At 36.0% G+C, this 17742-nt stretch overlaps 2 protein-coding genes across 3 annotated transcripts in view; one reads left to right on the forward strand and one right to left on the reverse strand.

Annotated features, from left to right (window-relative positions):
* Positions 1-3016: 3016 nt before the first annotated feature.
* clec19a (C-type lectin domain containing 19A) lies at positions 3017-8975 on the forward strand. Its single transcript, XM_084089289.1, has 5 exons — positions 3017-3396; positions 4821-5001; positions 5101-5194; positions 5647-5779; positions 6347-8975. Exons 1-5 carry the CDS (start codon positions 3309-3311, stop codon positions 6421-6423), a joined length of 573 nt encoding a protein of 190 aa, XP_083945415.1. The 5' UTR covers positions 3017-3308; the 3' UTR covers positions 6424-8975.
* The window catches only part of syt17 (synaptotagmin XVII), a 33045-nt gene continuing 23823 nt past the window's right edge, over positions 8521-17742 (reverse strand). For both annotated transcript variants that reach the window (XM_084089267.1, XM_084089268.1), the window contains one exon: positions 8521-10976. In XM_084089267.1, the coding sequence (XP_083945393.1) occupies positions 10780-10976 (197 nt within the window). In that variant the 3' untranslated portion in view covers positions 8521-10779. The remainder of the gene's footprint in view (positions 10977-17742) is intronic.

A 17742-nucleotide genomic window follows, 5' to 3' on the forward strand; every position in this document is an offset into this window, starting at 1 on the left:
GCTGTAGTGTTCACACGGCGGCAGCTCCATCTATCGGTGTATAGAAATAACTGCAGCTCTATTGTTATTAGTAACGTTACAGATACAGAGGGAAAAACACGGACTTACTTAAAATAACTCCTGGGGTTTTTGTTCACTTGTTGCTTAAAATAAACGAGTGGCAAGTGTAGGCTAAGCAAAAAAATAAAAAAATAAAAATGTGAGATTCCACCTTTTCACTCGAAGCAGAAAATAGCAACATCTTGGTGTAGCCAAATTCACTGTGGTTGCCTAGTGACAACAGGATGTGTGTGAAATGGAGGGAAAAAGAAAGAAGAGAGAGTCAAACAGAAGAAGGAAACAATGCAAACCAGAATTGTAGTTCTGAAACGCATCTTGTAAAAGTTTTCCATTCACCATAGAGGTTCAGGTTCTATCCTCTGTCCTCCTTAAAGTGATAGCTCACCCAAAAATTAACATTCTGTCATCATTTACTCACCACCAAGACAGACAGTTGACTGTAGCCAACGACTTCCATAGTATTTTTTTCCTACTATGGATTGGAAGTCAGTGGGTGCCGTCAACTGTCTGGTTACCAACATTCTTCAAAATATCTTCTTTTCTTCTCAACAGAACAAAGAAACTCATACAGGTTTGGAATAACATGAGAGTAAGTAAATGATGACTGATTTTTTTGGTGCATTGTTCTTGGTAGTTATGCTCATAAAATAGTTTCTCCAATTCTCCTGAGTTAAAGTTTTTGTAGTGTGCAGCATGAAATGCCTTCTGTACTGTAGATTTTGTGAACCAATAGTTTACAGCTTATGGCAACAGATGGGGCCCCCTGACTTTAATCTCAAACAAAAAGAAGTACGATAATTATTACACAATATCAACATATTAATAAGAAGCAAATATGTTTGGTGTATAGTTATTATTCAAGATCAAACTGTGTTGTGCATGTCCATTCACCACACCCAGGTTGCATAATTATACCACAAGATGGTAGCAAGGAGCTAAAGCAGAATTCATCAGCCCAATTTTTTTCTCTCCTACTTTTCTCTCACGTCTTGCAGTGAAATCCAGTAACACTCAAACCATCGCACTTGTTCCAGTAATTAGAAAGAGATGGTCCACTGAGAGCTGCCCGTTCTCTCTCACAGAGCATTGCTGTGATAGGTTTTGTGGCACTCAGCTCAATGCATGGATTGAAGTTGCTAAGCAACAATGTGCACAATAAACACTGTGTCAGTACACGGGGATGACAGCTGGTAACTTATGGAGATTATCTGGCTCACAGTGTGTTATTGCACCCTTTGAGTTAACTACGACTATTAATTAAGACTACAACTATACTGCAACTCATTACTGGCTATGTTTTTGTGTTTTGTAAGCACTACAGAAAGCAATGGGAACTGCACATTTGAGGTCAGAAAGCTCTCATAATTAACAATATGTGCAGCTGTTCGATTGTGCTGCAACAGAAAGTGCTGAATGTCACAGCTGTTGCTTATCTAATGTGCACTACCTTCTGCACTACACCCGAGGGATTACAAGCAATGTAGGGACCTGCTGCAAAAGGTAATCGGAAAAATGTTCCTGAAAAGAATCATCCTTTTTCAGTGTAAACTGTAGTCTATAAGAACATTTTTGTTGTGAATTCTGCCAATAAAACAAGGGGTGATATGTTTTATCTCATGTCTGCACATCAGTTGGCTTTGAACTGACTCAAAATCAATACCAGACTCAAAAAGGATATTTTTAGCTAGCACACACATCATAGTTCATCTTCCTCAAGCAGATCATGGGTACGCCCAATGATGGAAATGTCTGAACTACTTTCTCATTGTTGGCTTGGTCGAATGCTTGGTGATCCAGGGAATGAATTTAGTGTGATTATGAAGAACCCTGATCAATGTATTGCCAGTATTTACAGTGAAGGTGTACATGTATGATGCTGAAAGCTCCACCACCAATCATTTAGAGACCATATTTAGCAGCAATCCCATCTGAAAGTCTTAAACGGAGGTCTTCTTCAGTATAAGAATGAGTCATATCTCCATGCTTCTGCCCTAAGCTATTATAGTTGGCAGCCCTCACAAAGATAAGACAAAATCTGGGCCTTTAATAGCATGTGCTCTGTAGGCCCTGAGATAAAGCAGACATGCCATCAACCGCAAGACGGTGTCAGAGGACACTAATGGAACTAAGCAAGTAGTGTGAAGTGGGTGTTCAATAACTCTGCAGACAAGCTGGACATCATGATACTTTCAACAAATTATTACAGTGTAAAATGTTTCCATGGATTTGAAGGTTAACCAGCCGTTGGATATTTTCTGGCTTTATTCTAAGGCCAAACATTTTCTGAAGCATCATTAATCTTTACTCACTCCAGGAGGTTGCTGTGTGGACACTCTTGCATCATCTTCTCCCATTCATGCCATAATGGCGTTTGCGGATTGAATTTGTGTTTAATGTTTCTGCAACAGTGCTAATTAGATGCAGGTTATGATCTGGTTAAGTAAAACGGTGTAAAACTTTAAAATGAATAAGTTCAGAGCAATTCATAATCCTTTAACAGACATTATATTGACAGAATTTCACCAATAAAAATAATATTGATTGTTATTGATTAATAATATTGATTAATATTGAATAATAAATGAAAATATACAATTAAATGAAATTTAATTAAATTAAATCTGAACCAAATCAACAATTTCAAACAATAAAAAAGCTTGCATTTGTTTATATGTATTTATTTACATACAAAAGACAAATCACAAATATTGATATCTCTTTATGTGAAAATAATTTAGAGTACTGTTAGAAATCATTCTAATATGCTGATGAACTGCTCAATAAATATTTATTATTATTATTATTATCAATGTTGAAATCAGTTGTGCTGCTTAAAATGTTTGTGGAATCCGTGATAAATTTTTTTCTTTCCAGAAATTTTGAGGAATTTATTTGAAATATTTGTAACATTATAAATATCTTTAATGCCCTTGCTGAATACATGTAAATATTTCTCTAAAAACAAATTGCTGATCCCAAACATTTGAAAGCCAAGGGAGAATTACAATAGGTTAATGAGGACCCAAAATATAAATCTTAGGCTTCTCTCTTCCTCTCTTTACACAGTCTGATGTCAGTGTTCTGGACTTGACCAAGTAGGAAGAGTCCAAAAAAAAAAAAAGGCAGGGGCTGAGAAAGGCTCACACACCCTCTAATCTCCCCAAAACTCCACATAGTTCTGCAGCACACATGCTCACAAACACACACACACACACACACACTCACGTCTCATCTCTCTTGCACTAAACATGCTCTGTTGGGAATTGAGTTTAGTCCTACTGTTCACCGGCTTCCCATCGTGGGCTCTGCCTTCAACTAACATCAAGATCACACAAGGTGAGTGCCACCAGAACCAAAGACAAGGGTACAATGCAGACACAGATAATATGCTTTAATTTGTTTCTTTAAATAGGGAATAGACAGTCTCAAGTTAAACCAGAGCTGTTTGCCAAGTTATAGATGCATCTGTTTGTAATGTACAGTTTTCACCTCTATTTTGCAGTCAGTTGTTCCATTGAATGAACAGTATACAGTATACAGTAAAATCTATGCTTGAAATGTTTTATTGATTTACAAGAGCTTGGACTAACAGTGAAAGCATCTTTAAAGGTTAAGTATGACTCATAGTATAGGCAAGAAAAGTTTTCGTGCAAAATATTGCCACAATATTAAGTAATGCAGTTAACACTTTACAATAAGGTAGAAAAATACTTTGAAAGCATTTATTAATCTTAGTTAATGTTAATTTCAACATTTACTAGATTATTAAAATCAAATGTTTTAATTGTTACAATTATTTGATGGACCTGAGCTATACATGAACAGTTAACAACATGTTAACAACGTTGTATAACATTAACAATTGTTAAATGACAGTTGTATTTCTATTAACTAACATTAACAAAGATTAGTCCATGCTGTATCAAATGTATCACTCATTGTTAGTTAATGTTAGTTAATGCATTAACTAATAGGACCTTATTATAAAGTGCTTTCCGTATTAACATTGGAATTAATTGATCAATTATTTATTTAGGAAGCTTTTTCTGACATTAAGCTGACTTAAATCATTGTAATGTAATATTTAAATAGTGTAATAATCAACATTTTCAAGGAAAGTGTAACCTATTAGTTTTTGTTGCATGACAGACTTTCTTCAACTCTTGCACAGCTCAAACTAAATTGAATGCAGGCTGTTGCTGAGAAAAGAAAACAATGACAATATATTTTGTAATCGGTTAGATACTTTCCAGATGATGTTTCAAATAACGTAACGGTGTTTTCAAGTGTATGACCTATTAAACGTTCATGCACCGAACTGCTGATTTAAATCTAATTATTACATGGCTTGGTTGAATTCTAATGTAGAATGCGGTGTGTTATTTCTTGATAACAGACGCTGCGAAGTATAACACACCGTTGCCATGAAAAACAGAGCGTTGCTATGGACGCAGGATTCTAACCGTAGAGACGGAACGGACTATTTTCTTTAGCGGAAGCAATACAATCGTTTTTAAATCAATAAACTCCTTTTTAAACCAATATTTTGTGTCAAATTATTGATTTATTTGGTGGGTAGCCATGTAATAAGCGGGATAATGTAGAGCGAGGCGGTTGTTATAGCGAATACAACCCCTTCAGGCTGATTCAAGACCTGATCAGCCTGTCGGGGTTGTATTCGCTATAACAACCGCCTCGCTCTACATTATCCCTTACATAAACACTGCAAAATGATTTAATGTCATTACCATTTCCTCTAGCACTGCCCCTGCAACTGTCAGACTTGCAATTACAGCCTGTGACATGTCCGCTCTTCTGGACTGAATTTGAGGGTTACTGTTACCGCTTCTTCCCCTTGAACCGCACATGGGCCGAGGCAGATCTGTACTGCGCTGAATTCTCAAACGGACACAAATCAGCCAAACTCACCTCCATCCACAGGTATGATTCCTTACCGACTGAGTGCTGAGATGCCATGATTTGTTTTAGAGCACAGGATTTTTGCTGGAAAATCTGACTTTCTAATAACTTTTTTCATAGCTGGGAAGAAAATGTGTTTGTCTATGATCTTGTGAACAGCCGTGTACCAGGAATTCCAACAGATATTTGGATTGGCCTTCACGACAGAAGACAGGTAAACATGGTAACAAGTGCAACACAAAACATTCCCACACAGTGCATTTTATGAACGTTTAATTGATGTTATATTTGCAATGTGAAGCAGTTCTTACGCATGAAAAACACTAACAGCTACATGACTTACATATGTGTTGTAAAAGGCAAGCCCAGTCTGTCACTAATAATCTCATTTTCAGAAAATATAGTTTCTTTGAGTGACGTTTAATCATTTCCAGACACTGGTGAACCAAAATTTTGGTCTAACACCAAGTTGAGGTAGATAGTTTATGGATGATGTAACAAGCCCTCTGATTGGTAAAGCAAAGGTTCTCAGAGATCCTGGATCAAATGATGCAAAGCTCCTAATCTGTGAACTCATGCCTGGCATGATGACTTCAATTATCGGTTCAGGGTCAAAGGGCAAGGAACAAGCACGTGATAGCGTTGTTAATCAAGGTTTGTTGGTAGGAGGGCACTATGGAATGGACAGATGGGTCACCATATGAATACAATTACTGGGATGGAAATCAGCCAGATGATGGCATCCATCGCATCCCTGAGGAGGAGGACTGTGTGGAGATCTGGTACAGACAAAACAGTGGTGAGTGTTGCAATGGACTGAAGCACTAATTGTTATGGCAATTTTTTATACAACAGTGAATCATTTAGTTCATTTAGTACATGATAAAAAACAACAACGACAAATTGTAACCTACTAATACCATTCAAAAGTTTGTGGCCATTAAGTTTTCTCTTTTGCTTCTCAAGGCTGCATTTATTTGACATAACATTGTGAATTATTATTACAACTTAAATAACTGTGTTCTATTTTAATATATTTCGAAATGTAATTTTGGCAAAGTTATATTTTCAGCATCAGCATCTTGATCCTTCAGAAATCATTATAATATGCTGATTTGCTGTTTTTCTTTTTTTCTTTTTGTGGAAACCGTGATTTCCAGGATTCTTTGATGAATAGAAAAATATTAACTGACCATAACAATTTGAACAGTAGAGTATATTTACAAAAATATTAGTTTGTTGAATCAGCATATGTTGTAATGTTTTTTTTTCATTTTCATAAGTTGATTGACAGCCCCACTAATTATGTAACATTAAAATGCATTACAAAATGGAGAAACTGTTTGCATCTTTCCATCTTTTGCAGCTCTGAGGTCTTGGAATGACAACAACTGTGATAAGGCCTTTCCATTCGTCTGTAAGATTCCTACACTGGAAAGCTAAGCTCAGATCTAAGATTGTTATCCAGTTCTTTATCATCATTCATCATCAACACTGACACCCCAACATCCCTCGATCACAGTGTGGCACCAAGATGTCAGCTCGTCTGCATCCCTGCAGTGATGATGGTCTCTCAGCCTGTTATAGGCACTTCACACGCGTTTCTCTCCCCTTCCCTCCAGTTCCCTGCCCCCATCGTCCCTCCATCACTGTTGCTGTTTTCTCGTTCCTCTGGGGCCATGACTCATGACGTACACATTCCTCAGTTCAACACTTATGGAAATGAACCTTTTCTTTTCTCACCAGAGGAGCTGTTGCTTATATGTTGATATTGACTTGGTGATGTTGTTGGGAATTAGCTAGTACTGGTCTCCACAGAGATAGTAAGCTGCAGTATTGTTGTTATAGACTGAACACTTAGTTCACAAGGAAAACTGAGGTCCCCACCCTTAATCATCTGGCTGTTAATATTTGGTGGACTTTTAAAATATATATATATTTGCTGAACCCCCAAACTTCTGTTATTTTTGTAAGAGGATGGTCTTATTTTTAACGTGTGTCCATTTAATGACCCCTGAGTCTGGATCTGGCATCCATAAATGCTGCCATAATGTCCAGCCGTGCACATTTATCTATCACTGACCTAGAAGGTGAGATTCTGAAAGAGAAGGGATTTGAGTCTCTGTTGACTTGCAAAGCTTCAAACGACAGAAAGAGCTTAACCTCAGCCAGGCTGTTGACCTTTTCTGCTTTTCTCTCCAATTAGTGACCAAAAAATCCCTGTTCTTGTCCACACAGCTGTTGGTAAAACAACCTTGTGCACCTAGATGTTTGCCACAGACAGAGATGAGCAAAATTCTGAATTTTCAAATGAGCTGATTTGTAGTTTCACTTTTTGAGTCATGAGCTGATTTCAATTTTAAATTTGAATTAGAATGAAATAGAGGTTTTACTACATTACAATTCAAAGAAATTCAACAGTCACACAATAGAGGAGTTTGGTGATGAAATAAATACTTTTCACTAATTTTTGGGGGACATCATTGTCCAAAATGGACATCACTGGCGTCTTTTGCAGTGTCTTGCACGTGTCACTAAAAGTGAGTTCTAAAACTGCGGCGCTGAAGTTAAAATAAGTTGTACTACATCTAAAAAATGCATCTCCATTGTCATGAGTCTCGTGATTTTAAACGCAAAAACACATTCTGTACAAAGCCCCTAAAGGCTATGGTGATATATGAGATGGGAGGAAAAATTACTTGTCAATGCTTTTGCATAAGTTCCTTGGGGAACAAAAAACATTTTCGAAAGAACGCAAAAGCATTACCATACAATCTCTCTCTTTTTTTAAAATCACCATGTCCGTTTAGGGGCTCCGTACATTCTGTGTGACTGAAAGCCATCAAAACAAATTTTAACTCTGCCATAGAATCAGTTCACCACACCACAGATAGAAAAGTAATACTGAAATTGGGGTAAATCCTGGGAAATAAAGTATTCTTCTTTCAACATGGTTCAATGTGAACATAAATCTATTTGTGAAGATACAGCAGAGACACATTTTAAAGTTGTCAAGTGAAATCTCAGCTGGGGCCTTTAATTGCTGCTTTGTAATAGACCATGACATATCCTAAAATGTATGTCAAGAGCAATATTCAAGTTTGTTGATATGATTTCATCTGTAATCATGGTATTTTTCATCATTTTGTGCCTGACACAGACCCAGGACTCATGTGCACAGTGGGGTTAAGCTGTTACCTTGTTGTTGAAGACCAGTAATTAAGTGACCCTCTTCTAGCCCTCGACAGTAATTATCTCCCTGCAGAGGGAACATTTTTACACAAACAAGCCTGAATCATTTTTTTGTGGTTTAATTAGTGTATTGTCAGTGTCATCACTGCAATTGCAAAGTATTATGGTTTAAACAAATTATTCAAATGAATAACAAAGGGTTCACACATAAAAAAAATAAAAAAAACTTCCAATGATGTTACCGATGTCCAATCTGCACCATAGTGCAGGTATATGAAATAGGACTACAAGTATAAGAAGATTCAATAAAAAAACTATAAATATTACAAAACATACTGAAACAAGGTAGAAGCCCAGTAACAAACATCACTTTAATGCTTTGTGGAACAACCAAAATACACTTTCCACACTTAATACATCTCTCTGAAGGATTCACACATTACAATCTCCATGAAAGAGACCTTTAAAGGGATTCTGCTGATTTCTTCTCACACTTAATAAACCATTACATGGACAGCATCAGCGTAACACACTCTCAGAGGGTTCATGAGACAAGGAGACAGTGGACTAAACCTTTTTTTGTTTTGTTTAAAATATAATGAAGACTTTCTTTGTCAGTGAAGTCATTTCAATAACCTTTTCATTTATCATGATTTATCTATATTCTATCCATTTCTTTTTTCATCTATTGTGACATGCTTTTGTTCAATTCTCTGTAAGTTATAAATATATACAGATATGTTTTTAGAGATAAATATATCTATCATTATATCAGTTTTTATCTAAATAAATATAAACATCTTCACTGGCACAGCTTCATTATTATTATTATTATGTTATTATTACCACTCTAATCATTTGTACTGTCATCTACACTAACATTGACATTGGTGGAAACATACAACTGACTCTTGACCTGAAACAAGCACTTATCTCGCACAGGTCACACACAAGATTACGACGAAAGATACAGTTAAGTTTCTGATTGCACTTTGATTCTGTGATAACATTGTTTTCCCAATCATATCTTGTTTATGCTTATGAACTTCATAGACTGACTGAGAAAAAGACAAAATACAGCTCCAACATGTCGATAATATACAGTATATGAACTGAACTTGGCAAAAGCGTTGGACTAGGAGTGAAGGTAATAGAGCGAAGAGAAATGCATGTATCTGCACCTTCTTGGCATGGCATTATATTGCCCAAGCTGTGAAGACATGTTCACGGTTGTGCAGACACTAACACTAATGCATTTACACAGTGATACAGACCTCTACGGAAGCCCTGAGAGGCCATAAATGATTACTTCTCTCTTTTGTTGGGAGTCTTTTGACTTAATTTTCTTGTGATCTCGAAATAACAAAATAAAAGTTGTTTTCTCAAAAGTTGGGGGTCGGTAAGAATTTTTTATATTTTTATAGTATCGTATGCTCACAAAGGCTGCATTTATTTGATCAGAAAATACTAGTAAACAGTGACTTTTTTATTTGAATATATTTTACATTTTTTAATTTTATCCCTGTGATGTAAAAGCTGAATTTTCAGCATAATTACTCTCGTTTTCAGTGTCACATGATCCTTCAGAAATCATTCTAATATGATGCTCAATAAACATTTCTTATATGCTGAAAACAGATAAATGCCTTTCGATGATTTTAATGCATCCTTGCAGAATAAACGTATTAATTTATTTTTAAAAAAATCTTTTTTTTTTTTTTTTTAAGAAAAAACTTTGAAAGGAAGTGTATGGATATATCATTGTTTAAGAGACAACATGAGAAATAGTGAGCAACACACAGAAAACCAAAAGTAAAGATCACAAGAAAAAAAAAAACCTTTGATATATTCATATCACAAAAAAAATTAAGTTAAGATTAAGAAAAAACAAGACAAAAACAATTAAATAAATACAATAAAATAATGCATGGCCTCTTAAGGTTTCTGTAAATTTCAGCTGCCATAAGTGCAAACATTTACCAAACATACACTCACAAACACTTACACACACAATCAAAGGTCAAAATGTGCATGGAGGACAGTGATACGAGTCACAAAACAAGCTTTGGTGTAAAATCAGATTTGAAACAGTCAAACCGGGAAATAAAAAAATTCCATCTGTGCTGTCACAGATTTACAACTACCTCAAAAACTGCAATCATATTGAAGTCTGAAGAAAAGAAACAATATGATTAAGACACTGCAGACCACACCAGTGGTTTGATGTGGTCCAAACTGCCTGAGCCTCACAGCCTGAATGCAGCTGAGGATCAGATGATGATGAGATTATTCAGCTCCCGTGTAAGATAGTATCAATGTGATAAAAAGAAAACATGGACAGCAGGCTTCTGCTCTTCATCTTAAATGGAAAAACTCTCCGAGGTCTTTTTTTACGATCTCTGAGGTCTCTTCAACAATCTACGTCTCCCCATAATATTAATGATAAGGGAGAGTGAACACAAATAACACCGAGATAAAGCCCCCCATTCTATAGAGAATAGATTCAAACCCTTACAAATGACACACTGAAACCTCAAGATGCTCCCAGATGTTTGCGTTTTAAGTCAAAGTTCTTTTCCATAGATCACTGACTCTCCTGTGTTAGTATTATGTGACCTCGAGAGAAGCGGGAGAGACGCGGTCACACTCGGCACGGGAGCGCAGGCTGTGCCACTGTTCCACCGGGGTGCGCTGGGAGCTCATGAGCCGACGCCAGTGCGTGGTTTCCTGCGGGCCGGTGGAGAACTGGCCAATCACGATGCGACCGACAAAATCGTTGCTGCTCTTCATGTTGTGCCCGTAAACTAAAGGAAAAGAAGGAAAAGACATCAAATCAATGTTACATTTAGAAATAATCAGACTAACACCTTATTAGTGATAATGGATGCTTGGAGTTTCTGTACTGCGAATGAATTAAAGGGATAGTTCACCCAAAAACTAAAATTCTGTCATCATTTACTCACCCTCAAGACAGACAGTTGACTGTAGCCAACGACTTCCATAGTATTTTTTTTCCCCGCTATGGAAGTAAATGGGTGCCGTCAACTGTCAGGTTACCAACGTTCTTCAAAATATCTTCTTTTGTGTTCAACAGAACAAAGAAACTCATACAGGTTTGGAACAACATGAGAGTAAGTAAATGATGACAGAATTGTGAGTTTTGAACTATCCCTTTAAGATTTTCCCCCTCTATCCATTGTTTTATACACACATATCAGGGTTTTTACCATTAAAAACATTTTCATTATTTGAAAAAAACTAAACAAAAAACAACTGAAATAAAATAAAATGTAAAAAAACCCATAAACTTATTTTATTTCAGCTATAGATGCAGAGGCAACATTTCTCATTTTCATTTAGTTTAAGTTGAAGTACTAAAATAACTTTAAATAAACTAGAACTTAAAGGTCCCATTGCATGGATTATTTTATTATTTTAGAATGTTTCCTGGGGTGCCCTTATAATGTTAGTATGTTTTTTAGATCAAAAGTTGTTATAATTTAGAAATAAAAGGCATTTTTCCTAGCCTGATTTTAGCCTCTGATTTTGAACGCTCTGTTTGAAGGGGCGTGTCTGTGTGAGACTTCAGTGTAAACGCCCACTGCTGTGATTGGCTGACATGCTTGCATATGAAATAGCTAGCATTACATGTGGAACTCTCTCGAAAACTTTTACTATTACAGCTATTACACGTTTTTACTATTACAGATATCGGGATTAACGCATCGTGAGAAGTTTTTTAAGTATTTAGATCTATTCCCATCACATAAAAGGTTGCAGTGATGAGCATTGAGCAGATGACAGCCTGTTGATCGCGTGAATAACGATCTTATCATTGCAACGCAGTTTCTGCACTCTCACTAATGATTTCACCAATGCAAACATGAGGTAAGTACAGTAAGAGCTTCGTTGTGCAGCGTAACAGCGTCATTGATTTCATAACGAGTTTTGGCAAGTGTCCAGATAAACTGGTGCTGTGTGATTGACAGCTTGGGCAATTGGAAAGGGATTGTTCTTTGATCGTTTTCTGTATATATATTAATCATAATAATAATAATAATCTTAATAATCTTGATTATTTTCATCCTACCAAGAGAAACGACGTGAAGTTGATCGTTTAGTCACTGACTTGATTTACTGATGCATAAACAGTATTGAACGACTTTGAGAGAAAGATTATCTGTCTGAACTTGAACAATTACACATCAGACATTCACATAACCCACTGGTTCTTCAGAGGCTCGGATGAAGGAACTAAAAAAAATACTTTTGTGTTCATTTGTACATCCAAACACTGAGCAGCTGCCATGCTTCGCTCGTTCGCAAGCCATGATGTCTCTCGAGGAAAAACCAATATCGCGCCCGCGCAGCTCATTTTCTCATGGGCGGGCCAAATTCTCTTTGCGGGCAAAGAAGAGAAAGGGGAGGTGACCTTTCCCCTTATGACGACATAAAGGGAAGATTTCTAGATTCGCCCGTCTGAGCTTTCATTTTCTCAAAAAATACCCAGGGCTTGGTTTACACCTATCAAAATGTCTAGCCACTGGGGGACCATAGGAAGGCTAGGGAAACTCATATTAAGGTTAAAAAACCTCATAAAGTGAAATTTTCATGCAATGGGACCTTTAATAAAAACAAACATATCAAAAAACAACAAAATGACAAAAACTTTAACTTAAATTAGAATGAAAACAGAAAATATAAGTCAAAATATGAATAAAAACTATAATTACATACAGTATCAATGATACTAAAATAACACGAATGTATCCTCATTTATTTAGCTTATTATTCAGCTTTTCCATCAATCTCTTTTTCTCCGCCTCAATCCAATTTTGTTAATGGAGTCGGGTCAGAGTATGAGACACTGTTAATTTCATCACGTTGCTCATAAACAAGATTGAAGACTTTTTTCCCCCGCTGATTTCCCCCTCTTTCCTGTAACTGGCATCAGAGTGCTGGGAAAATAGCAGGAAACACAAATAATATTGTCACAAAGCCCAGAGGTGGCAGTCAAGGATGCAGCCGCACTTCAGACAAGGATCTCACAGCATCACGACTCCAGCTGCAGACCAGAGCTGGTGAAACGCCGTCACCAAGCAACATCAGCAGCTCTTGAGGAGAGCTTTATCCAACTGAACGCCAAGGACGCCTTCACCTTGGTGTGGCTCAAGTATACAGCTAAAGTTCGTATTACAGCCTACAGGAGCGAACATAATATTTATTTTGACTACTCCTTCTCCTCATCACTATTTGAATTCAAGGTGGGAGACAGTCCTATTTAAAGTGGAGAGTTAAAGAACCTTCAATTAGATTAGCTGACACTCTTTTGTGGAACAAAATGTGAATATAGTGAATTTTGAAAAATATCAAAATGTAAAAAAAACAAAAAAAACAACATAATACAATATTAAGTAGTCCACATGACTCTTACGCTATATTCCCAACCCAAGCGTGTGAGTCTAATATCTTCAATGAATCAGCTGATTCAGTTCATAAAGCTATTGTGAATTGCTGAATGAATGATTGAATGATCATGAATCCATTTCTTGAGTTCATCTCCCAGACTCAATGATCCGGTTGCAATGGTTAACAGCCAATTAAAAGGGGTGATTATCAGTGAAAATAAATCAATCAATTTCAGTCAGTATTTAAAGGAGTAGTTCACTTAAAATGAAAATTCTGTCATCATTTACTCACCCTCAAGTTGTTTCAAACCTGTATGAATTTCTTTCTTCTGCTGAACACAAAAGAAGATATTTTGATGAATGTCTGTAACCAAAGAGTTGATGGACCCCACTGACTTACATAGTATTTCTTTCCTACTATGGAAGTCAGTGTGGTCCATCAACTTTCTGGCTACCAACATTCTTCAAAATATCTTCTTTTGTGTTCAGCAGAAGAAAGAAATTCATAGTGGTTTGAAACAACTTGAGGGTGAGTAAATGATGACAGAATTTTCATTTTAAGTGAACTACTCCTTTAAGAAGATTTGGAATATAATGCACAAGTTGAATGGACAATTTTTATGATAATTTTATTATGTGCTTTTGCATCCTTTTTGGAATCTGAAAGCTCCCTATTAATTCTAATTGTATGGAAATGAGCAATCAGCAAGTTATCCAAAATGTATCTAAACAAATGTGTTTGGAACAACATGAGGGTGAATACTTGATTTTTTTCAGAATTTTTATTTGTGACTTATTTGATCATTTCTAACCAGGAATAATTGAAAAAACACATCAATATTAATCTTTCTTATAACCCTATTATTCGATAAAAGAGTTTGTTAAACCACATTCATATGTCTTAATGCTCTGGAAAATATATGTCAGTTAGGAGACAAACACTGAGCTGTTTGGATGGCTGACATCATCAGTTTAAAGCAAAGGAACAGGCGTGGTGAGTGTTTGGCGCAGACGCATGCACTGGACTCGCTATGTTGAGCTGTTGACATCATCAGCATGTGTCACATTCAACAGTCCTGAGGGAGCTCTCATACTCTGGGTTGTGATGAGGTACAGATCGTTCCTGTTAACTCTGAATGGGAAAAACTAAGGCTGAGTCAAGTTTTTTCTTATAATGCATGAATATCTCCTAATCCAAAGTCACAATTGTGTATCAAAGGAAGCATATTTGAAAAGTAAAGATGGGAAATCTTCAGCTCAAAAAACATATAACAGCAGTAAACCAATATGATCACTATCATTTACCCCACTTTTATTATTTTAAATAACCCTCTGGTAATGTTCGCATGGCAGTCAAAAATGTTATTTTAATTTTTTATTTTATTTTAACGTAATGATTGTATTATATTTTAGTTCAATAATATTTTTTACTTAATATTTTGTATTTTTAGGGGATTTTATGATACTAAATTATATTTATGCAGTAGTTATAATCCATTTATGCACTTTTTGAGCATTGACCTGAAAAGTAATAAATCTTTAATGCTTTGAAAATAAATAAATCTTTAATGGTTTGGAGAACAGAGTTAAGTTTGACCTTTTTATAAAGATGACACATGCCAGACTATTGCTGAAGTAAAAACAAAGTAAAAAAAAAAACTTGAAATTTCTTTACATTTAATTTTATGAAAAATGCACAACATACCGTTTTGATTAAGCATGTGAATAAAGAAAATGAATTATGTTATTATTATTATTGCTAGTATTATTGTTATTATTAATAATTAAAATCCCAACTAAACTGATATCTGATTACTTTATTATAAAAACTGGATGTTTGTATTAACCTCATAAAAATAGTTATAACAACAATAATATACAATCATTCATATTATTATTAATATTAACAAACAAACAAAAACAAATGCATAAATAAATAAATATTGTATTATTAGAATGGTAACTAAACTAATATCCGATTACTTTGTTTTAAAACACTGATGTTTGTATTATATCTTAATAAAAATAATAATATACAATCAACAATTTAGAGGTTAATATTATTCATATTATTAACAAACAAACAAATAAATAAATACATATTTCTATCATTAGAATAGTAACTAAACGGCCTATCTGATTAATTTATTTTAAAACACTGGATGTTTGTACTACATTTTGCTTGTGTTACCTTAGTACACTCATGCAAGTACATTTATGACGTTTCTGTGCATTAAAAAGTCTGTGTACATTTTGTACTAAACAGAACAATCCAAATATCTCAGACCACTAGCGAAAGCACTTCACACCTATGATGATGGGCACAGTTTTGACCCTTTCCAGTGCGCATAGCTGCCTAATGGGAGTCATGTTGAACAGAGCCAGAAGATCTGTTTCCACTCACTGCTTATGGATAGCATATGGACATAACACCACCATTAAACTCCTATTACCTGCTCAGCCAGAGGGATCCTTCAGTTAAAGACAAAGAGAATGATAATGGGATATGCAAAGATATAAAAGTAAAAGAACTGACAAAAAAAGCGAGCTGAAGAGAAGAGAGAGACTCATCAAACAGACCAGGAGTGAGAGACAGAGGCCCAGCAGGGGTGGGATTGCAGGCAGTGTTTGATTGCAAGTCTTTGTAGTCAGAAACATCAGAGAGAAGCGGTGGGCAGACGGCCCTGGCTGGTACCATGAGAGAGACACATGCTGACCAGCCTAAATGGGGCACAGGCTGCACTCACTCTCTAGAGTGAGATATTCCTGTATTTAAATAACACTGTTGACTCAGCAGATTAAAGCTGAGGAAGTCAGTGAAAACTAAACGTTGGACTGGGCTTGCTGCTCTCTACTGTCTCAAACGGCAGGTTATGAGCGTAGGCCACTCTCGGCCCTATGCAATCACAGTGCATGGCTGCACCTGGGTGACGAGTGCAAATATTAAATGTCAGTGTGTACCAGTGCATAAAATCTCAGCATGAACAACTAGGTACAGGTCAGGTTCTGACTGGCAGCATTGGTAATTGAATAAATCCTATTTGAATTTAAGCGAACCTTAATGAGGTTTGCCAGGGCAGCCCTTCGTCACAAGCTTGATTACACTAATTTGTGAGGAATTGCAACATACATATCACCAGGTTTAAAAATTGGCATGTCCTACATGTGGCTATTCACCTTTATTGTATTAGGTATCCAGCTAGATAGCTTCAACTGTTATGAATAGGGCATTGACTTTAATACATTAATTTAGTGTGAATAAAAAAAAAAGATATATTATATATGTGTGTATATATATATATATATATATATATATATATATATATATATATATATATATGTATATACACACACACACACACACACACACATACATATATATATATATATATATATGTATATACACACACACACACACACATACATATATATATATATATATATATGTGTGTGTGTGTGTGTGTGTGTGTGTGTGTGTGTGTGTGTATGTGTATATATCACACCAAAAATACACTTCTGTTCAAAAGTTTGTGGTCTGTAAGATTTTTTAAATGTTTTTTTTTTAAACAAGTCTCTTATGTTCACCAAGGCTGCATTTATTTGATCAAAAATACAGTAAAATCAGTAACATTGTTAAAGCCACACCGTGTAACTTTTCAACCTTCATAATATATTTCCAAGACCCTTGTGATGGTACATCGACTTACAATAGGTTGAATGACACGTCTGCCAGAGCCTGACGGGGTCTGTATCGCTTTTACTGGCACTATGTAACTTCGGGGTTCGGGTAGTAACCAGAGCACAAAAAGAACTACAAAATTCGACTGCTTTACGGCATACGTCACTTCCCCCACCACTTCCTCAAATTCGGACGTGAGCGTTTATATACTGTCTATGGACGTGAGATGCCAACCAGCGTTTGTTTTCGGCTTTCGTGCGTATGTTTTTGTCATGGGGCTGTTGTGTTTAGACCTGGCCACTTCATGCGTTTTCTCAGATCGGATAGCTATCTGATCGTGAAAAGACCAGGTGTAAATGCCCTCCGAAACGCATTCAAGACGGATTTGAATCCGATCGCTCAAACCACTTCAGGAGGAGGTCTGTGACGCATTCCAGACGAAACTGGACAAGTGTGCATCTGGTTGTTGAAACCACATATGCA

Source organism: Abramis brama (assembly GCF_963993115.1).
Source record: "Abramis brama genome assembly, chromosome: 1".
In the NCBI taxonomy this organism is placed as follows: Eukaryota; Metazoa; Chordata; class Actinopteri; order Cypriniformes; family Leuciscidae; genus Abramis; species Abramis brama.

Coding starts and splice junctions, on each gene's coding strand:
- clec19a (XM_084089289.1), top strand. CDS start 3,309: ATGCTCTGTTGGGAATTGAGTTTAGTCCTACTGTTCACCGGCTTCCCA. Junction 5,195..5,646: donor GCCTTCACGACAGAAGACAG/GTAAACATGGTA, acceptor GTTTGTTGGTAG/GAGGGCACTATGGAATGGAC. Junction 5,780..6,346: donor CTGGTACAGACAAAACAGTG/GTGAGTGTTGCA, acceptor CATCTTTTGCAG/CTCTGAGGTCTTGGAATGAC.